We start from the raw sequence: 22,986 nt of genomic DNA, 5'->3' as shown, positions 1-22,986 counted from the left end.
TCTACGTCATCACATGATGTCATGTTATGACGTTTAGAACATTATCGACTGGCTTATTTCGCAACTTTTATATCTGCACGTGGTTTTATTTAGATTGTGTACGTGACAATTTCACGTATAACCTTTGCTTGGAAATACCTAACAAAACTTTCAGGTCACCTTGAACGCTTTTTAAATATTTACCCCTGTAAGTGATTTACCTCAATTGCCAAATCATTAAGTTAGCTGTGCTTGATAAGTTTGATATGCTCGTATGCTAGTTGCATATTTTTATTTGCGTAACTTCAAGTGATTTAAAGGATGTCCCAAAGCGTCAACCTAAATTGCGAGATGACCGCAAAAGCAAAAAACTGGTGCAAACATCTATGGTTCCACGCCATGTGTGTGACTCTTGGAATGAATTTGCTGTCATATTGTTCTTCAACAATGCACATAGTTCGAAAATAGTAGTAGTTTGTTATTCTTTTTGCCACAACACTTGAAATTAAGCCAAAATGTAGTAACAAAAGGTTTTATGCGAAAGTCTGGAAGTTCTTTCCAAGCAGATGAAATGAAAACAAAAGAAAACATTAATCCCTATCGTTGAAGATAATAAAGAGAGTAAGTACCGAATTATAAAATTGTGGCTTTTGAATTTTTGTGTGTAGCGCAGTCGAATGAGCTTTATCTAGTGAAAGCTCTTAAGTGTTTCTTTTAATTGACAAATGTCACACACTTTGTTGGCGTGCCAAACACTGGTACAGTCGTCTACTGCTAGGTACCAATGGATTAAATATACAGCTAAAAAATTTTATAACCTGGTTTCGGTCTGATCAGCCAAATATAATTGGTGCAATTTAAAAATTGCAATCAAAAATTTAGGGTGAAAAACTCAAGTAAACACTGATTGGATGAAACCTAATCGGTCAAATCGAATTAAAATCGGAAAATCTTCAGGATAGTGGTGTTTTATTGGTAAAAGGGTTTACGAAATTCTGGCAAATTATTAAGGCTTCCAATGTTTCACCCAAAAAAATCGTGCGTTTGAAGCCATTTTTACAGTTTCTTGTTAGCTTAGCTTAAATGTTATAACATAGTAACCTAAACCTCAGCTAAATCTACCTTCTAACCTAAATCTAACTTCCATAAAAACCTTAAATAGCTTTGCACACCCATTCTCTTAACCTAACCGCGATCATTAACTATGGGCTGCGTGACCTACTTACGGTGAAATAGTCACTTCGAGTAATTAATCTAAAACACTTCTATATTTTTTGAGTCAAGTTTTTTCCAATTCAAAAACGTTGAATGCATACCGTATATATAATTTCCAGAAGACGAGTTTAAAACCCATTCAGTTGCCATAGTGAAATATTTTTGATAATCTAATATTCCAGGTACGCGTTAGGTGATGTTAATGTTATCCGTAATACGTTAGGTCGGCTATGGCGAGTTAAGCATCCCATTAAAATGCTTTTGAAGTTTCAAATTATTCTGGCACCAGAACCAGATATCAGAAGACCATCTTCCCATTATGGTGTTGTAGTATTGGCAAGTCCGAACAAGACAACTGTCATACTTTATTTTCTTTGTGTAAATCTACTCCAAAAACATTGCTTAAGCTATAAAGGTGACCTTCCGTCTATATATGTCTTTATGTACAATGCGTCACAGTGGGTACACGCGAAAGTTTTTCAGAACCACAAAGCGCTTTCGTCAGTCACACGGCTTTGTGCTTGAATTTATGTAATGGGGTAAAATTGTGTCCCGTGCACACTGGTCGCTCAGCCATTATATTCTGTATGATTCTGTTACATATTTTTGGCGTTCATTAACACAGACGCGTATACAGCGTCGGTCAAACACTGAAAGAAGCTTTTGAGGCATTAAACGGGTAGGTAGGTTAAATTTGGTCAAAATTTTTCAGTTTGGTTAGCTACAAAAGTACCTTCTTTACAATTTTTTAGCTAGTGTGTGGGACCGGCATAATAGTTAAAGCCCAGTTTAACACTGTCATTGTAATGTTACAGGAGTAATAAACGTTAGAGTCAGAGCGGGATAGTTCATATTATCTATTTTTAATAAGACTGAACTTTTCAAATTACTCTGGTATCAGAAATTTGAAAATTAATGTCGATAAATTACATCGGTAATAAATTGAGGGAAAAAAGTTGGGGAAAAATCGTGAATTTTGACGATATAGTTTTTTTTCTTTATTCAAAATCTATGAACAATCAGAATCCTGTCACGACCGAGGACGTCGCAATTTTTCTTAACTTTTTCTCTCATTTAAAGCCTAAGAGTGCACAGGTTGTCCTGGCATGTGACCGAAGTTACTTACTTGGTACAACAGGAGTAGAACATCGGAAAATTTTCAATGTTTACCCGGAGAAAGCTCCTTGAGTTCCGAAAGTTTTGTGTACTCTGACCGCGCCATGTTAACAACGGTTAATGAGAGAAAAAAAGCGCCATCACTTATAAGGACATGCTCAAATTCCTTTCAATGTCATTTACAACGTTGAACGGCGACGAAGGGCGATGCAGACAGCGCTCTGACAACAGCTGTGTTTAGTTTATTGGCCGAGGAAGCGGGGAGAGAACCGTCGATATAATTTGTTACGTCATATTGCAGTCACATAAGTAAGAAACTACAGGGAAATATATGTGGTAAAAAAGTATCGTTGAGGTAACCGGCGGTTTGTGGTTTGTATGGCCTCAGTATTTTTTCTTTCATTTTTTTCATTTCTCATTTCAATTAAATTTTTGGCAAATTCCAATTTGTTGAAAGTAAGAATGGTAGTTCAGCCTATTTTCTTTAGCCGTTAGCCGGATGGCAATAGCCGTTAGCTGCCATAGTCCCTAATTGTCATGTCACATTGTTATTCGCAAGCAAAACGGTTATTTGTTATTAATTAATGTCATGAAAAGGGTTGTATTAGCAACTTATTTCATGACTGACTATAATCAAATATTTATCAGAAAAACAAAGTATTGAAGAATTGAAATGATCAACAGAGCAGGAAAATTAACTGAATCAATGGATTAGGAAAAATTTTCCTCCAAATTCTGTCCTACATGTACGTTTTCGGCTAACGGCTATAACAAAGTCTGTAGTCGCTGACGAACCAAATTTTCCCAGCCTTAGTTGAAACACCTTAGACTCATACTGGATTGTAGCATAGTATAGTACACCCAAGAATGAAGCACGAGATGTACATTTTAAAGCATTGGGAAGCTTGGAAAATTTTGGTTGGAGGATCGATATACGTTTGGGCAAACACAGTCATCTAGCCTCGATAAACGTAAAACTAATTTTGTATTTAATATTAATTAAAAAAATAATTAAAACATGTTCAGGTCGCGTGACCACAAACGCGAACTCGTTTATGGGTGTCCTATGTCTCTGTATCTGTTTCCACTACACGCGATTAGGTTTACGTTTAAACTAATATAAGCATCAGGCAGGCACATTAATAAGCTCACGAAATAACTCTGATTCCCGTACATTGTACTTCAGTTACGACCTTTGTTTACGACACAGACACTATGTACGAATAAGCATAGTATAGTATTGTACGAGTACTCAAGTTACACTATATTCATTGTGCTATGTAATTCAGAATTTATTGTTCTTTGCGTTATAACGATCAGCGACACCGGTAACTATTATCAGTTTCTCCGCAGACCTCAAGGTTAAGCTACACCTTACTCTGGAGATCAGACTGAATTTTTACAGAGAGGAAAAGATTACTGCCTCTGGCCGTAGCAATGGCCAGCTGTTGAAGATTTAGACATGCGTTATTTTCGCCTTTATACATTCAAGTGTTTCATTGACTGCTTCTAAAAAACGTCTCGTTGTACATCGTTACCCTTTGCCTTGCTACTCGAAGCACTTACAGTTGTTGAGCAAGATTCAAGTACAAACGACAGGACAAATCAAACCGGTAAGAACCGACTTTGTTAAGAATTACTCACAAGCTTAAAAACTTCTTCAGTTGCACATAATTTTTGGTTCTGTGTATACGATAGGTATAGGATGCTTCGTGAATTAACGAAAAACAGTTTCATCTTAACACAAAAATTCCGTAAGGGTCGTAAAATGGTGCCGTGATGTCAGATATAATCCGACGTCGTCTTCCAAACTCAACCCTATCTAAACCGGGTGCGCGACATTACTATTTTAAATATTTGTGGCCGACACTGCACACGAATTTTCAATCGTTAATTAATCGAAAACTATACCTCGTAAACTGATCGGATTTTTACAGGTTAGTAGCAAAAACATCTGGCTTCCTGTATACATCATAATTGTAAAACTAAAGAAAGTGCATTTAGTATAAATTAAGTATTTCTACAAGTAATACATTTCTGTAAGTTTTTCTTGTTACACCGCGCCCCCGCTGTGCGGAAAACCAGCTGACCGCGAGAAGAGAACACAAGAGAACAGTTAGTCGAGTTAATTGTGCGTGAATGAGTAAACGAAACGATACCCTTAAATGCGGAGAGAGAGCAAAATTACGAAAATATGACAATACTTTATAAAACAAACATGGAAAGATTACTGAACCTTTTTTAGGAGAAGTCACCAAATTTCAAGTTTCTACAGCAAACAATGCAATTGTACGCCACGTTTTGCTGTGACTGTGCAGGGTCGGCGACACATCGTGTAGATGGGGTTGTTCGTTTTTATGTAACTTTATGAAGGTTAATACGAGAGAAACGTTGCAAAAAGTTACGCATGCAAAAAAATCAAAATTTTATACTTTTGTGTATCGCTCTTTGCCAAGATCGGTCGTCGAGGGGTCAACCACAATCTTCCATTTAAAATAAATGGTGGTTTATCGAATGATTTGTTCCCTTAAAACAATAATCGTTCGAAATAGCTGCATTAGACAGAGAATATACAGCAGAACTCCAGTAAGTCGATCACCCGCACGACCGAAGTGAAGAGGTGACTTTAATTAATGGATTACTGAATTATGACGTCACAATTTTACACAGGACCGTATTGCTTATATAGCCGATAGGCCAGGGTTTCTCAACCGGGGGCTATGGGGACGTTTTCCGGGGGCCACGAACAGATGCGTCACCAGTGAGCTATAGTGTGGTAGTGTGGGAAGACGAGGCAAAGCGGGACACAAGTTTCTCACATTTTTGTGCTTGTGCTTGCGCTGCATAATTAGCGGCGCGAAGGCTGCTGCACACAGTTGTGAAGTAAAAAGTGCTTTGTAATCAACAATCTACATTTTTTATTGATGAGCATGGGGCCTCGGATTTTGAGGGTCGCTGTGGCTGTAAGGGGGCCATAAACCGTGAAAAGTTGAGAACCACTGGCCTAGGCCTAGAGTACTAAGCGTGTTTTGTGTTCCTGTTGTATGTGAGGCATGCGGAATATTAATTTAACACCAAATTTTAGGCGTTGCGCTACTCATCTTATGAATACGATAAGGGGCTAATCACTTTCTACTGTGCTTTAAGAACTCTTTGATAGACGTATGACGTATAGAGGTATGACAAATTGCAAATCGGCAATGAAACAAACATTAAAGAAAACTTATGTGACCTCACTAACTATGTTTGCATTAGGCCAGCTAACAACATATAAATTAACCTAAACACGTAATTTCTAAGCAGCCTGCAAACAGTTTCCTATCGGATGTTTGTTGCCTGCGTTTCGTGTCATTCTTGTGTATATTTTCACGACGTATTTCCCTGTTGTTATCGGCGCAACCCTACGTCACTATGGGCGCCCTTTGTGCTCATTGATTAATTATATATAAATATTATTGCACAAAGATCAAGTCGAGAAGGACTTAGTTCGCTATCTGGACACAATGTTGCGTTTCATCGTGTTCAATCAATGAAGAACCAACATTGTCAAAACAAATCGAAGTGAACATTTATGCTTGTTGACGTCAAGTCAGTTAGTCAGCAACTAACGACAGTTGTATAAGATTCAACATCAAACTAATCGTGTTAGCGGTCGAGCTAAAAAAAGCAGTCAAATTACAAACAATTTTAATTGAAGTGATTGCTAAGAAATCGCTGCCATCGAACAGTCATTAATCAGCACGAACAATCGAACTTTCACGTTGTGGAAAGTGTGCACGAACTTGGAGAATCATGATCAATAGACCAGATCTCACAATCGGCCCACGTGCTGCAACTGAGTAAGTTGATGGTGTGATCGTCTAGTTCAAGTACTAAGCTCCAAGAATAATAACATAACAACACCAATCATTTACAGATGCTCGTTTTAATGCAACTGTTGAAATTTTGCACAAATCGTTTTCAATCTCGTACTTAGAACCTTTAACACGGACAATGTTTTTGTCTGAAACGGTTTCATATCTAATACACGTTTTAAAACTGTTGAGAAATAGGGAGCCGTCGCTGCTGATTCATTGGCAGCTTTCATATGCCATGCACTAACCTGCCGCTAAATATAGGCGATTAGGTTATAAGAGAATGGATCTGCAAAAAGTGATTTTAGCTATTTAAGGTTTTATTTGTGGTAGATTTAGATTAGAAGGTAGATTTCGGTTAAGTTAATGTTACTATGTTGTAACATTTAAGTTAGATTAACAAGAAACTGTAAGCATAGCTTCGAACGCACGATTTTTCCGATGAAATAGTGGCAGCAATCGCTAAAATACAGTCTTAGATACTTAAGGCGCAGCTGCAGTTAATTAGTTTTGATTTTACAATTGCGAGTTAAAAGTTTGCAGATTTTTACTTAATGTTGGATTAATGGTTGTGTGAGGCGGGGTTCAATCAGTTGTTTCGTGCCAACTTTATTGCGGTCGTTGTCTGGATGTGGTCCGACCGGGAGTGGTCGCGTTGGCGACGAGGTTATAATAATCGGGTGGTCGTTAACTGGGATTCCACTGTATACCATAGATATAGGCTGCTTCGTGAATTAACGAAAAACAGTTTCATCTCAACACTAAAATTCCACAGGGGGTCGTAAAATGATGCCGTGATGTCAGATATAATCTGACGTCTTCTTCCAAAGTCTTAAGTTCGCTTCTATGTAGCTTTATGAAGGTTAAAACGAGAGAAACGTCGCAAAAAAGTTACGCATGCAAACAAGCAAAAATTAATGCTTTTGTGTCTTGCTCTTTGCCAAGATCGGTCGTCGAGGGGTCGACCACAATCTTCCATTTAAAATGAATGGTAGTTTATCGAATGATTTGTTCCCTTAAAAAAATAATCGTTCGAAATATCAGCACTCGATATAGAATGAATCGTAACGGCCGCTGTTGTACTGTTGACTATGTCTTGTGAATGACTATGAATTGTTAATTATAACCGAGAAAAAGCAGGAAAACATTGCGATGCTTTCTTATAGCTTACAGGTGTTAATTTGTCATATTTTTATGTTCCTACATAGAATGGATGTTTTCATTCACCCAGGAACTGGGGAAAATGAACATGACGTCGAAGCATTGGGTCTGAGAGCGGACCTGCTTCCAACAAAAAACACGGAAGCGCAGCAGACGGAAAAGGAACCGTGCGGAAAAGAAAAGGCCCTCCGCACCTTAGATAACGAAAATGATACGGTTCCTCGCGAAACCTGGGGCAGGAAGCTCGATTTTATCCTTTCCTGCGTCGGCTTCGCGGTGGGTTTGGGAAATGTTTGGCGATTCCCCTATCTTTGTTACAAAAACGGTGGAGGTTAGTTCACTATTGTAACGCTTCGATTACTTGTGGCATAATATTTTAACGTGCGGAAATTTCCGGAGGGAAATTTCCGAAGGACGGAAGTGAAATGTAAACGGATCCCTCCCTCGATTACCGGTTTCCTGATTCTGTCAAGATTAAGCAGTAGTTATCGATAGTGGAGGCGAAACCGGGTGAAAGGTTGCAGATTGCGTAATATTTCTTTCGCATTCATTATAAGATAAATCAGTTGGTGCTTTAACAAATCTTTTACACGAGATTAATACAGAGACGGTTAATTTCAACATTTCCTTATAACTTACATGCACGCACGCAATTTTACGTACCAGTGTAAAACTTTAAACTTTTAAATATGTTTGACAATAACATGGTCATCCAAATATTCCAAAGATGTTTAATAACCTAACAAAAAACGTATCTTAAACATAACTTCCGAAATCTATGTCTTCATTAATACAATTTGTCTCGAGTATGTAAATGATACAAGAAAGTGGAAGAATAATGAGTGATGGACAGAATAAATGTTCAACCGATAACATCTCCGATAAACGTATGGAGGCAAACGCGTAACCGGCTTCGTCCTGTATATGCTTCTACTATGCACAAAAATTCTCGACGCAACCGCTAAACTTCATTATTGCACCCCTGTAATTAACATCGAGTGTATAAACCTAAACATTATTCAAAAATACGATTCGATTCTTTACATTCAGGAGCTTTTCTCATCCCGTACCTGTTATTCATCGTCACAAGCGGTATCCCTGTCTTCTTTTTGGAGATCTCACTCGGTCAATTCATGAAGCAAGGTGGTATTGGGATTTGGAATTTGTGTCCGATCATGAAAGGTGACGCGAATTTGAAAACAATTCTTGTAAAAAGTGACGAATATATTATCGCACTTTAATTTTAATCAGCTCCACTATTTCTATTATTTATCAAACCTAACCAATAGCTGTCAGTTCTTTCGTTCTTTTGACATTTATGTGCAATTGTTTTCCATTACACGAACGCCACGGATTTCATTACGCCGTTTTGAAGAGCGCGCGCACATTAGATCACAGGGATTTGCCCAGTTTTTTCAGTTAGTAAGTTTATAAGATTTCTCTAAAACATTGGCTGACAAAGGAATACTCATATACGTATGGCACACTTGTCATATGGCTCCTTTGCATTAATTAGGTAATGAGAATTGTCAAGTGGGTGTTACTATAAACAACGCCCATTTATTATTGGTTACTGTTCGTCAGTAACAGCTAGTACATTAATCAGCAGCACGCTTGTGGTATACTTCAGTAATTGTAGCAACAGTCACGATTTAGGCGGTCTCAATCCTCACCGGAATTCGACCGCTGGGATGGGGACTTGGTTGTAATCTTTAATAACCTATTAACAAGCTCATCTAGGAATAGTTTGGATCTTCAAACGTGCGCCTGATTAAAACGCCGGCGGTGGCAACACTATGTGGAAATAAGTGATCCTGTTTAACCGGTCCCAATTTGGTGACCTATATCTGTTAGTTTAATGTGGTTACCTTAGGGTACAAATAGCGCGAGCTTTTCCTCAAGGATTGACAACAATTCGCAAGGCTATAGCCTATACCTCCTCATGGGTTTTAAGTTTTTCATAACTTTTCATTTAAATTTTTTTAGTCTTTTTTCGTATTCTGTAGGCGTTGGATTTTCATCGACTGTGATCGTTTTCTTTTGTAATTGTTACTACATCATGGTTTTGACCTGGGCCCTCTACTATCTTTTTCGCTCATTCACTGGAATCCTTCCCTGGTCCACTTGTGGAAACGCTTGGAACACGCTAAACTGCTCCACCAATTTTACAGCTGTAATTTACAGTAAGTAACTATATAAGTATCTTTCTCGCAATCGAGTTCTTATTGTAATATTGATACGCGGAATGAATACAAAGTCATTTTGCTATAAACTAGGACCGGAAAACGTCACCACCAATCAATCCTTAGCTTCCAATCTGACCGAATCCAGTAATATGACGACCGCTGTTAACGTCACTAAATTCTCATCCCCTATTTTGGAATTTTGGGAGTAAGTTGTTTGATGTGATTAAAGCTGCAATTGTCAGCTTCAGTTTCCTAGTTACTTCATTAGTTTACGTATTTTGATGTTTCGAAACTGCGCACGGGTTAAATTGTGATCCTGTTATCTTTATGCAGACGTGAGGTGCTGAAAATCACCAAGGATATTACAGATCCCGGTAGCATACGTTGGGAGCTTGCTTTATGCTTATTATTGGCTTGGCTTATCTGCTACGTCTGCATTTGCAAGGGAGTCAAATCAACAGGAAAGGTAAAAGAGTGTCGCACAAATTATTGCTGTTTTTGCAAATCCTGACAGAGACATGCTTAACGATAGCTTGCGCATAACGTGAACTGAGCTTTTATTAACTGAAAGTTCTGACTCCTTAAGAAGGCTGACTGTTCTTCCCAGTAAGCACTCAAAGTCAGAACCAAAGAAAAACTTCTATTTCAGATGTGCGTTGTAAACTGAACATAAACAAATACAGAGAGCATTCTCGCTTCAGCACGTGCTAATCGAAGTGTGCTTCACAAGGTCGTCAGGATAAATGAAAATGTAAAGTAAATTAAAGAAAAATGTATCAAAAAATGAATAACATTCGGGATAGACTACTTAGTGTGGCCTTGACCGCTACAAGTCCATTCCCGGTTATAAACGCGACGTTGCCCACAATGAAAAGATGCAAGCCTTTGTTATGGACCAGAGCTATGATGATATGCTTGTTTCTTCACAAAGTTGTTTTTCGCCTGCTTGTGGTTTGACTGGCTAAAGCTGGGATGTATGCTGTGAAACTGTAAAGGTTTTGTTTAACCAAATACCTCACAAAGTTGAAAGCAGTTCGAGCTTTAATCAGCACTTATAACTTCTATGTACAATAGCCAGCATATTTGCTTTTGTTCCAAGCAGCAAATTTGTGATACCCAAAATTCGAAGGTAGATACGACCCTTAACGCAATTTTGATAACGTGCCCAACTTTTTCTGTCTTCTATTTTCAGGTTGTTTACTTCACTGCTCTCTTTCCTTACGTTGTGCTTCTCTGTTTACTGGTTCGTGGCGTCTTTCTGCCTGGCGCCGTCACTGGTATTGAGTTTTATTTGAAACCGAATTGGACCAAGCTACAAGAGGCCCAGGTAACCAACAGACTTTCGTGAGTTTCACAACTTTCGTTTTTGAGTCTCCGTTTTTATTATGTGAGAATTTGACTTAAAATAAATGGATGTTTTTTGTTCAGGTTTGGATAGACGCAGGAACGCAAGTGTTCTTCTCCTACGCCATTGGACTTGGCGCTTTGGCTGCGTTGGGAAGCTACAATGTGTACCATAACGACTGCTTCAAGTAGGTTTTAAAGCATATATGTAGATCTAAAGTGGACACGCAACGTATCTATATGATTTTGTTTGCGTGTCTATTTTGTTTTTCCGCCGTGGCATGTTCTAACACGGTCACTTGGCAGGGATTGCGTCATATTGGCGGTTGTCAACTCCGCAACAAGTTTCTTTGCCGGATTCGTCATTTTCACTTTTCTTGGGTTCATGGCGCACGAGCAGCACGTTCCGATCGACAGGGTCGCAGAATCCGGCCCGGGGCTTGCGTTTATAGCTTACCCCAAGGGAGTTACCATGATGCCCCTATCCCCCTTGTGGTCATGCCTTTTCTTTTTTATGATTCTTCTCCTTGGGTTGGACAGCCAGGTGGGAACCCCGCGTGTGCAATTTTCTTAAAGTAGTTCATGTAATTGTGACTATCAAAGGCACCGCAGTTCAGCATAGAGTGATATCGCACGGGCGTTTCCGGGTAACAGTGATAAGAACATTTCAACTAAATAGTTAAAAGCTTGTAAAAAAACTTTCCATCCGCTGCGGTATTGTTCTAAGCATCACAAACAACTTGTAAAACAACTCCTAGACTCATGCCATGCACCTTGTGGCGACAGACACCAAAAACCAGAGAATAACTCTACGTGTGTAAAATTCTGCAGTTCGTTGGAGTCGAAGGCTTTCTCACAGCCGTCATTGATATGTTTCCACGAATTCTTCGTCCGAACAGAGCTCGTTTTGCGGCGGTAGTCTGTGTGATCTGTTACCTCGTCGGCTTGTCCATGATTACTGAGGTTTGTTTCAGGAAAAATCTTCCGCCTCTGTATACTTGAGATTCAGCTTGATAGAATGATTCCGGAGATTAAAACTTGCTGACGAAAGCTTTCCCATATCTTCCAGGGAGGTATGTACGTCTTTCAAATATTTGATTACTACTCTGCGAGTGGGATGACTCTCCTATGGATGTCGTTTTGGGAGTGCATCACAGTAGCTTGGATTTACGGTGAGCTCGTTGGAAAAATTTGTATAAAAACGTTGCCCTGTCTTGCAAATGACGTCTGCTGGCTACTGGTAAACAGCCTAGGTAGAATGCTGGTTGAAACGTTAACCAGCCGACCGTTAACTAGTAAATGATGTAACATGGTTGACAAGGCCAAGCGCTGGAATTTGATCGTTTTATGCGTCCGTTTTCGGGCAGGACATCCAACTTGTTTATACTTGTTTCCTCTGAACAGGTGTCAGCAGATATTACCGAAACTTAGAAGACATGATCGGTTATAAGCCGTGTTTTCTCATGAAGATATGCTGGCTCTTCATAACTCCAGCTATAGCAATGGTAATTCTCTAAATATAAGTCTAGTAAGGATAAGTTTCAGCTGTCACAAATCTGGTAGTAAATGGGGAATTCCCCGAAAAATGCCAGCAAGGCGAAAGCTGTTTTTATAGTAGCTAATAGCAGTGACAGCGCCTGTTACCACATTGATCTTGTAATAACGGGTTTAAGAAATCCGTCTGCTGTTAACTGCTGATAAACTTAGGCCGTTAAAAAGACAATCAAACGACGATCTATTGCAGCGAATTGGCGTTTTATGAGCATTTAACTTTAGACCTTTTATTTAGACAAAAATATAAAGTTTGGTAATAATTTTATATTTTTTTCAGGGCATTTTGATTTTCACATTTGTCGGTCATAAACCTCTTACCTACAACCGCACCTATGAGTACCCTTGGTGGGGAATTTTTATCGGATGGATCCTAGCTCTCTCCTCCATGCTATGTATACCTATCGGTGCCATTTATCAAATTCTGAAGACACCTGGTGACACTTTTTTCCAGGTAAGGTTGTAGGCTATTTGTAATCATGGTTATTACTAAGTAACCATCTGTTTTGTAAGAACTGAAGAGTGTGAGACGCTAGTAAGCGTTATTCAAGCGAGATCTTGACAAACTATACGTGAATGTCTGTTAACTGGCACGACAGGTTTAATTAAGTGAAAGTTAAATTTCTTCGTTAAATTTGCTTTCAAACGATTCATTAGAGTTATAAGCGACATATAAATACTAAACTACTTCTGCTTTCAGCGAATCCAGAAAGCATGCACGCCCATATTTGGCAATCATCACAAACATCTCGTCCATAGCAACATGGGAGCAAGTGGAAGCAGAATCCGCGACATCTTCGGGAAGTCGATCTGCGGATTGCGCCTATCCGCAGATCGGCATCAAGGATCATTCTGCGAGTGTCCGGAGTCGTCCTCTTCAAAAATATCCTGCTCTTCCACTTCCTCCTCCAACGAACCTTCCCCTCCCTCCTACGAGAGCTGCCAGATGTACAAAAATGCTCGCATGAACTCTTTTTAACTGGAGGAAGCGTTTGAGAGCAGCAGTACCAGCCTCAAGGATGACACTGATGCCGCTTCTTCATTATAGACGAATCACTTTCACGTATCACGTGTCAACTTTTTTCAAATTCACCGACAATTCATATCAAGTGTTTCTTGCGAAAATGTCGACATAAAAATCTTAATTTTCAAAAAATCAGAGCAATCATTGAAAGTTTTGCGTGATTTCGATGTATTTAGGGATATCATCAACTCTGATCATACTCTACAAATCTCTATAGAGTGTTATTTTTAGTATGTAGCCTACAAACGATCGTTCGTGAAAGTAATTTGGTCACACAGCTTCAGTAGTCTGTAGATTTTGTAATTAGTTATTTATTTAAAATTTTCTTCGCTTGTGTTATTTATTTGCTTTAGATACTTTTAAGCGCTTTTGTTATTCTATTTCTGGGTGATACCTTGCAAACAGCATTCTTCAATCCTGCATTGTCTCAAGTTTGAGACTGATTCCAAATTTTCAAACAAGAAAAAAACATCACAATACCGTTATTCGCTCAAACTTTTATATGAATTATATGATATTTTATATTTGCTTGTTGCAAATGGCGCACGAAATCGTATTCACCATGTAGAAAAATATACAGCACTGATAACATGCCCACGAGCTCGTGTTTTGTGAAGCTGAACTTTTCAATAAGATCTGGTGAAACATCTGAGGCCATAACTGTCATTAAGACTGAGTATTTGAGCCACTTGAAGTGACAGGCCATGTGACGTAGATAACAAATGTGCCTGGTTCGTGTCATCACCGTTCTTTCCAAACCTACTTGGAACCAGGAACGCCTGTTCGCAGCTGAAATCGCAAATTCAATCTTGCACAGGCATGCCAAGTAACCAGCAGTTAGTTACAAGTTAAGTACAAGTAGTAAGTACCTCGAAGTTTGCAAAGGTCCAACATTTTGGGGAAAAAAACGATTTTTTAAGAGCAAGGTTTCAACGAGGGCGCAAAGAGACAAAAATATTCATCTCATATGGACAAGTATAAGAGTGCCATGGTCTTGTCGGCGGCCGGTGACGCCATCGGATATAGGAATGGAAACTGGAAATTAAATCAGAGCGGCTCTGATATCATGAATGAGCTTAACGAATTGGGAGGGATAGATTCTTTGAGTCTGGAACCGAGTATTTGGCCTTCTTCTGACGAAACCTTAATGCACATGGCGACCGCACGAGCTCTGATAGCTCATAAGAGTATGATTGAAGTATTATGTGTTGAGTATTTTAGAGCTGCCAAGCATGGGTGAATGTAAAGATCGAAATGTTGCTCTTATTTTGTGATGACTGCAGGCATACATGCCCGCATTTAGGACTGTGATTGTGCATTAAAAGTGTAATCTTGTTTATAACAGAGTCAAAACAAAAGGAACCATTGTTTCAAGAAATGGCGAAACAGTATGTGAAGGCATTTTCAGAGGCATCTCTAAGACGTCCCGACCCTGCGTATAAGGAAGGCTGTTCCTACTTGCGGCCAGGCCAGATATTTGGATGGCATATTCCATACGACAAACACGGGACAGGTCACAGCGTTTTACGGCATTTATCACCATCAAAGAGCTTCTAGAAAACGAATTTTAAAGATGAACGCTGTGAGTTTGAACAAATTATTGATGTGCAGGATTCGGTGCTGCCACTAAAGCCATGTGCCTAGGATTGGTCTACAGTAAACCAGATGAGCGAAAAGACTTGATAGCAGTAGCCACAGAATGTGGGAGAATGACTCATAACCATCCGCTAGGTGGAGTACATTTTGGAAAGCGTTCTGTTGATAATGTTTACAATAGCAGAATATTAAGGATACAACGATAAGTATAAAGTGATTCGAATAATTCCATCAAAAGAAAAGGTTCACGCATTTTTTTCTATACTTATCTTAACACGCTGTTGGTCTGCTTACACAGGCTGCTGAATCATTCCAGTATTTATGAGCATCCTTTGATAAAAAGCGGCGCTACGTAGTTCGTTTCAGAAAAATTGTTCACAAAAAGCAACTTCAATTATTTCCGTTTCACCAGGATTCACAGGCTCAGTGTGCACCGCCCTCTTCACTTCGCTCATCTTACAGTCAAAGCCGATTACGAGCTGGGGTCGTGAGATGCTCTCAGCGATGGAAGTGATGGAGGCTTACTGCAAGAAGACAATCAGAAACTACGATGAATACAAGTACGTGGTGGTAGCGAGTTGGCAAGTGTGAGTAGGCCCATGTTGTAGGTCAATGGCTGGTAGCGTTGATTAGTCAAGGTCAGTAAATATTTGCAGGCAGCATTGGTTTTACTTTGAGACAAAATGGGAAAATTACCTAAACAAGAGGAAAATTTTAAACGACGGAGAAGACACTCCGCATTTTCCCGCCGAATACGGTGTTGAGGAAAGGGACAAGGTGTAAAACAATAACGTTAAAATACATAACTTTGCTCGCACAAATGTTTCGAGTTTCAATTCTATTGTTTAGTATGACCTGCCATGTCCAAAGACATGATTGCGTAAATGGCATAACTGCAATTCATATGTGCGCAAAGGTTTATCGAAGCTGGAGTTCGGAAGGTCAGGCAGGGCGGCGAGGCCACGACGCGCCAATGATTGCTTACGATGCCCTCTTGGCGGCGCACCAGAGCAAAAACGGTAACTTATGGGAAAATGTTTGTCACCGTGCCATGATTCACGGCGGTAAGTTGAGTGCTGTTATGGAAGCGATTGAGATTTTGGTTTAAGAATCTGAAGCACCATGAGAACTGCCTCTCATGACGTAATCGTGCGCTTTGTTAGGGTTCTCACATTAATTCCAGTTCCGGACTTATTCAAACTTGGTGATAAAAATTCGAATTAAAAAGTTTTGACTGATTCATCGGTACTAATGCCCAAACTAAACCAAAGTCTCAAAACTATCTAAAGTAGAGGAATTACTGGCAAATACTAATTCTTGCACCGCTACAGCAAGAATGTGTGATTATTCCGGTGCAGCTAGATTTGCATTTGGCGACTCTTGTTCCTGAGAGGAAAAAATGTCCGAAGAGTTTTGTTCTTCCACAGGAGAGAGTGATGCCACGGGAAGCATTGCCGGTTTCTGGTACGGACTCATGTATGGATTCGAGGGAGTGCCATCCTCCTCATATCAAGCAATCGAGTTTAAGGAAGAGTTAGAAATGCTCGCCACGTCACTGTATCAACTAGCCAATGAATGAATTTCACGCTTGAATGAACAAACAAGTGTGCGGGTTCGTGACCAAATTCATTTGTTGATCCAGCTAACGCATGCAATAACTCATGGGCCAAATATAGCTGATTTTCGAACATTTATACTCTCGAAATACAGTATGCTATTACCACTCATGTTTGTTAATGGTCATATTTAAAGTAAAAATCAACAACACACAGCCTATTTGTTTTCGGTAACTTATACAAAGAAAATGTTTTAATTTCTGCATATTCAAACCCGTACGCAACTTGACAAACGAAGGCAGTCAAAGAGAAAAGTCAATGAGTGGGCACGTGCAAAACCCGCCGCTGGGCTAGATTGCGCCTACTCGACGCGTCACTTCACATATGACGTCATCGGTTTATGTGACTCACCGAGGGTCAACCTCATGGGAGTGTTCGTCAAAACAACGTTTCTTGTTTAGTATTTTGAGTTGAGAATTATAAGGAAGTATAAGGAACAAATCTTTTTAACAAGTTTGATGAAAGCTAAATGTTTTTGTAGCGGCATGCATTAAGCTATGCATAACGCTTTGCTTACACACATCAATGTCAAATTGCATTTAAGCTGAAGCTTCACACAGACACATCCTCATCAAAATGTACAGAATTTTCCGCCTTTCTATAACCTCGAAGCGTTTTTACCGGCTACTGCACAGTACACAACAGGTGCAGACCGCAGGATGTTGAAGTGAAATTGCATTTAATAAAACAGAATTCGAGAATAAATAAATGCGAACAAAGAACGACGATAAGTCGTTTTGTCTGACAACAGAAGACGCTATTTAGACGACGAAATTATGGTGGTCACGTCCAGAAAATGAAAGATAACAGACCAAATTACTGAAAAATCATAACAAACGCTTATAGTTACTTGTGATAAATTTTTAGTCACTATTGACCGATTTTTCAGAGACAACAACAAATGTAGAATTGTTTCTATAAATATCGTCATTTGGAAGACATGGAAAGGGAACGAGTAAAAACACACTTCATGGTTTAAATATATCTATTCGGTTGATTCGTTTCTTAATGGACCAGTTACGTGTACGCAATAAGAATGACAAATGGAGACATTTAAAGCTAAAACATGTTAAAAAAATAACCAATAAAACAATTTTACCTTGTATTGGGTTAAATCTATATTCTTCTGATATCTCTGTGAAATTGTACACCTCACCAAACACTCAAACATGGGTACTGGATTGCAGGCGTGTGGATTAATAAACGCTTTCGATTTCGGCTTTCCCTTTTCAACGGGATTTGTCCTTAAAATATGCCGCCATTGCATGACAGCTTCAAACCTCATCGATCTTACTTGGTGTGATTGAATTATTCCAGTTTTTCCTTTATAAGCTTCGGTACGACCTTCGACACCTCTCCGGATGTGAAGTAAGTGTCCATGAAGACGGTGGGAAGAAGAGTGGAGAAAGACTTGAGCATCTTATCCTGGACGGAACCGACGAAGTAGCGAACTTTGGGCGATGGCGCCGTTACTGCTTCCATGAGGGCGTGAAGGACTCGGTTCATGTTCCCGAGGTTGATCGGACCCTTTGATTTGAGAGTGGAAGAGGCGGAGGTAGGGAGAGAGGAAGAACTTCGTCTCTTTGAAATTTCCGGCGATTGCTTTGAATCGCCCTTGCTGGGCAAATCGACTTTCTTGGACGATGGTTGCAGGCTGGAGTCGGATCGGATGCTGCGTGACTTCAGACTTTCCTGGTTGACTTTCTTTATGGAGGAGGAAGTGGACGACAGGGAGGAGTATCCGGATGTTAACGTGGAGCACTGACTCTCTGACAGCAACGGATTCAGCGTCGGATCTTCATCCCTGTTCTTTGGGGAATCTGCTCCGCCTCCGACGGAGTGGATGTAATGGGCGAAGTAATCATCTCCGTAAACATCTTTCACGGTTTGCGGAACGCGTTTCAAGCGGAGCGATGTTTCCGAGTCCGAAAGCACGGATTCGACTTCTGCAAATTAAATGTAACAATGCGACTTGTGAGAGCATAAGCGGTGCCAGGCAAACATAAAAGTGAAACCGACACTGCAATTCTATAAACCATTCACCACTTTACGTCAGTTTGTCCCATATTTTTCACATGCACCTGTGTTCAGATGCTTTTATTTAATTTGTGTATTATAAGTGCATTACAGGTAGCAGCGTTGAAATTGACATGTCAAGTTTGACTATGTGATGTAAATTAGGACAAAAACCTTTTTACAAAATAGAAAATCTTTGATGCAGTCGGTTCTTCTACATTTAACTACACATGACATCGATGAACAAGTGGAGCCATCCAAGCAACATTTTTCACCGCAATCCCGTTACAGACGTCTCGTATAAATTAATTAATTATTCATGGGAACGCGTCAGGCAATGAAAAATGCCACATATTGATCATCAATAGCTGCTTCTGGGACCGTGCCGTTTAAAAAATGGCGGCAGCGTAATTAATTAGCATGGTAAGATACATGATTAACACGGCTCTGTTCACATAGTAGTCAATAAACATAAGCCGAAAAGCATTTACGCCAAAGCAAGAACAGTTTAACTAAACGCCTCTTCAAACAGTCTAAAATAACTAATTTGAAGTTATGCGTACCTGGGAAGTAGGCAGGTTGAACCAGACTAACGAAAACGCCCCATTTCAGCATCTCCTGTCGCAGCGAGTCACTGAACGCTTCCAACGCAAACTTACTTGCCGCGTAAGCTGACTGACCGGCCCGAGAAAAACAGCCTGAAAAATATATGAAACCGTTTGATGGAAAAAATGGCTCCCTGGTGAATGATAGAGCTACCTGATATGCTGCTTAGGTTCACCACCCTGCCTCGAGAGCGTCGTAACAGGTGTAGCAATGATTTCACGACACGAACTGGGCCCAGATAGTTTATTTGCATGATCCGGTCAAAATCTTCAGTGGCGCACCAATCAACCTCGGCAACCGCGTAGGATTCCGCGCAGTTGACAACCGCCCATAATGCTGTCAACGTGAAAAATGCGGTATTAGAAAGGCCATCAAAACACATCGCCAATATAGGACTTAGTAATCGCTATACGACGCATGTAAAAAGAAAAATCGTCTGTGTTCGTCGAAGTTTGTTGTCTATAACACGATGAAACACGGGCTGATTATATTATTATCAATCTTTACGGTGACTCACAGTACACGGAAACCGGATTACAATGAGGTTGAAAATGAAACAAAAATACAAAGGACTGCTTTCACCTTCATCCCCCAACAAATCCTGAATCATCTCGGTTGCATCGTCAATTTGCTCTTGTTTTGTGACGTCAATTTGCATAACTGCGAGTCGAGTGGAACCACGTGAGGCGAGGGAACGAGCGCCGATGCTATTGCAATCTGCACATCCCGCAAATACGGTGTAGCCTTGCTTGTCCAGACACAGTGCTAACTCGTAGCCGTATGAATTGGGTAAGTCGCAACCTGACGTAATTGTTAACGGTTTTGAGGGAAATTTTCTTTTCGAAAAACGTACAATAGGGTTTTAAAATGTGCTAATTAGCAGATTTTTCTGCATTAAATCCCTACTTGTACTCAATCAAAGATTTACTAACCTGTTATTACGACCGTCTTCTGGGGCGCCTTGGCCATTGTAAATTTGATAGATTTACGACTTGAACTACTTAATTTGATCCGATAGCATGCCAGACAAGACAATTTACAGAAAGCTGCAACCAGAAGTATTTATAGTATTTACAGCAACAACCTGGATTTGATTTTTATTGACTAAACGTCTTACAGTCTGCAATAAAACCGTTGCCTTAATGAAATTTGCAATTCTTTGAGCAGTTAATTAAAGACCGGAAAAGCGGAGATAACAAGTTTTCTTCGCTTGCCAAATGAGATTATGCCACATATGGTTTGGATATATTTAAATTAGCATGACTCATGTCGTGCATACAGTTATACAGTACAGTACCATATACAGTACAGTAGTTGCATTACACAGTACATGACAAGCACTTTTTACATAACTTTATGCGTCACTTATAACCGTCCGGAATAACATGCAAATCCTTCCACGTGCCAATACGGCAATCGAATTATGAATTTGACTGCAACCTGCAAGACGTTTATGTAACTTACGTTAATTCACATTCAGTAAGTCCCAGTCGGCAGCTCAACTATGTGAATAGATAGACTGAAATAATTCACGTAAACGTGAAGTTGGTATCTCACATCATTGGCTACCGAAGTGGTCAAAGGTAATATCAATTTCTTGTTGTCATTACCAATAAAATTTCGTCACAAAACAGATGTATAAACCACGTACGATGCGATTAAAGCAAAGCAGATCTACACCAGCTGCCAAACAGCAAGCTTCAAGCAACGTCCTTGAATGCTATCGTACTTCCGCGGTCGGGCTAAACAACAAAACGTGACAGGATCCATTTTACGTGATAACGATAAACAATTAAGGCTACAAAGAAAGCCGTCAAGCTTAAATTACAACGGCGATGTAACTCTATAGCTATAGGTGCACAAAGAGTTGATGCATCGCGTTTGTTTTCACGCTATCCGTTTAGATAAGAATCGCATATTCGTAATGGTATGTATATGAAATGATATGTTTTCCCTTGCTTTTACCAATGGCAAACCATCCGGTGTAAACAAACTCAAACGTACTGGTACGTAAGCTGTCTGTAGTCTTTGTACCTTTATCTGCTGTATAGACTGTGACTATGCTAGATAAAAAAAAAACCAGTAAATCAATACTTCGATAGCCTCCGGGAGTGCAATGTATAGCATGTGTCAGCAGGCCGGTTATTAATTAGACGCTTAAGTACGATTGAGTAGTCTGTATGTGGTAATTACAACAGACTGTTCTTTCCACAAACCGAAGACAATCAACACTATAACGTCAAGTGAAAAACTGTGACAAAACCACCCGTCTGTTGTCCCACTTACCTGGACAAAATACCGCAGTACAAAAGTGTACATAAACTTCGCGAAGTAATCACCAGGGTACTTATTATACCAGCTTAAAACATAAAATCTTCTTTGACAAAGTCAAATTACCTTATGCTCGAGTTTACACAACGCTAGTTAACACTTCCGCTAAAAGTGATAAACTTTAACACATCCTCAACTGTATATAGCTAAGCAGGTAAACGTGATAAAATTTACTACTTTTAGGGCGACAGAACCTAATCTCTAAATTGATAACAGGCCACCTATAGCACAGTAGAGTGGTGTCCATAGAGCATGACAAAGTTTACGCACATAACCTATACACGGTGACGTCACATACCAAACAATCGGCAGATAGGGTATCATCGACCACGCAGGTAAAGTTTCCGCAGTGCTGTGATAAAATGGTCGACGCGTGCTGACTTCGTATCGCGCATTACACGTAGCTGAATATACGTTCACTGGCAGGTTGCGTCTGCAATCACAACTTCCTAACAGTTTTGAAAGAGCAAGGCTAGTCTCTATGACTCTATGTTGTTGACTGATACCGGTAGCAACTGTCAGTGAATGTCTAGAACTATCAAACTATCTAAAATTTCCGGTTTAAAACTAGGCCAAGCGAAGATATCGATAGACCAAAAATAGGCCAAGCATTGCAGAACGGCACTAGCTCACAAACGCTGTTCAAAGAACCATAAGCGAAACAGCAGCATATACATTTGCAGTGCAAGTTGTTTTGCAATAGTTCAAACACAGAATCTAGGCTTTGCTGCTGCTAAGGTCGCGCAATTAGGTTTAAGCTCATCTTGCTTTTCGCACTGCAATGCAAGCTTACGAAGCGAGCCTAATGAGCGTATAGACCTAGTGACGTATGTACGGTAGGCTATGGAGCATCGAAAATAATAACCTTTAAAACTTGTTTTATTATATGACATATAAAAACTGACCCTCCAAAGGCATATCTTATTTACATTGTGATGTTTGCCTTTAATACCGTTCGTATGTCTTAGAACTCCCTCGACATTTCAAACTTGTCTAAGCTCTCATGGTACTCAAACATTGCCCGATTTTGTCGCTTGTATCATGCGTGCACTAACGCTAAAGAAAGATGGCTTAAAGTTAAAGTATCCAAAGTGATATTTTAGTTGTATATTGTTGGTTTTGCATAGTGTAGTTTACCCCCTTAACTGTAAATGTATTATTAATTACACTAGGTTTTCTTACCACAATTTAATCGGTTAAAATTAGTTGTATGAACTTAAATAAATTACCTTTCAGCTAAATTCAAACTACATTCCCTTTAAAATTTTCCACAAAACGTTCAGGACAGGAAATTGTAGCCACGCGATTAACGCAAACGCCAGTCATTCTCGAAGCATTCACTGTATGCTCTTAAGACTTAACATAGAGTAAAATTGCATCGATATTTTGCC

General features: G+C 39.7%; 3 protein-coding genes across 5 annotated transcripts; 2 read left to right on the top strand and 1 right to left on the bottom strand.

Moving 5' to 3' along the window:
• The first annotated feature begins 489 nt into the window (after window positions 1–489).
• Window positions 490–14,025, top strand: LOC143448369 (sodium- and chloride-dependent creatine transporter 1-like). Of its 2 annotated transcripts, XM_076948079.1 has the most exons (16): window positions 490–600; window positions 3,664–3,923; window positions 5,776–6,149; window positions 7,373–7,656; window positions 8,376–8,507; window positions 9,332–9,508; window positions 9,602–9,716; window positions 9,845–9,977; window positions 10,704–10,838; window positions 10,940–11,043; window positions 11,162–11,399; window positions 11,687–11,818; window positions 11,925–12,027; window positions 12,260–12,360; window positions 12,687–12,860; window positions 13,107–14,025. In XM_076948079.1, the coding sequence occupies exons 3-16, from the start codon at window positions 6,103–6,105 to the stop codon at window positions 13,383–13,385; spliced, it is 2,154 nt and encodes a 717-aa protein (XP_076804194.1). In that variant the 5' UTR covers window positions 490–600; window positions 3,664–3,923; window positions 5,776–6,102; the 3' UTR covers window positions 13,386–14,025. The 2 variants fall into 2 exon arrangements, with proteins under 2 accessions (XP_076804194.1, XP_076804195.1); XM_076948080.1 differs by lacking the exon at window positions 5,776–6,149.
• Window positions 14,026–14,186: 161 nt separating this feature from the next.
• On the top strand, window positions 14,187–16,797 carry LOC143448371 (inactive ADP-ribosyltransferase arh2-like). Its single transcript, XM_076948084.1, has 7 exons — window positions 14,187–14,617; window positions 14,776–14,943; window positions 15,042–15,161; window positions 15,439–15,586; window positions 15,683–15,803; window positions 15,943–16,090; window positions 16,454–16,797. Exons 1-7 carry the CDS (start codon window positions 14,398–14,400, stop codon window positions 16,603–16,605), a joined length of 1,077 nt encoding a protein of 358 aa, XP_076804199.1. The 5' UTR covers window positions 14,187–14,397; the 3' UTR covers window positions 16,606–16,797.
• Window positions 16,798–17,304: 507 nt separating this feature from the next.
• On the bottom strand, window positions 17,305–21,308 carry LOC143448370 (retinol dehydrogenase 16-like). 2 transcript variants are annotated; one of them, XM_076948082.1, is made up of 6 exons: window positions 20,729–21,308; window positions 20,197–20,310; window positions 19,847–20,065; window positions 19,418–19,600; window positions 19,222–19,356; window positions 17,305–18,588 (listed from the first exon to the last, which is right to left on the bottom strand). In XM_076948082.1, exons 2-6 carry the CDS (start codon window positions 20,231–20,233, stop codon window positions 17,951–17,953), a joined length of 1,212 nt encoding a protein of 403 aa, XP_076804197.1. In that variant the 5' UTR covers window positions 20,234–20,310; window positions 20,729–21,308; the 3' UTR covers window positions 17,305–17,950. The 2 variants fall into 2 exon arrangements, with proteins under 2 accessions (XP_076804197.1, XP_076804196.1); XM_076948081.1 differs by lacking the exon at window positions 20,729–21,308 and having other exon boundaries at window positions 20,197–20,421.
• Between the last annotated feature and the right edge of the window lie 1,678 nt (window positions 21,309–22,986).

The sequence above is a fragment of the Clavelina lepadiformis genome, chromosome 3 (assembly GCF_947623445.1).
Source record: "Clavelina lepadiformis chromosome 3, kaClaLepa1.1, whole genome shotgun sequence".
In the NCBI taxonomy this organism is placed as follows: Eukaryota; Metazoa; Chordata; class Ascidiacea; order Aplousobranchia; family Clavelinidae; genus Clavelina; species Clavelina lepadiformis.
The sequence above is the reverse complement of the archived record's forward strand: the minus strand, read 5'-3'. Positions and strand labels throughout refer to the sequence as shown.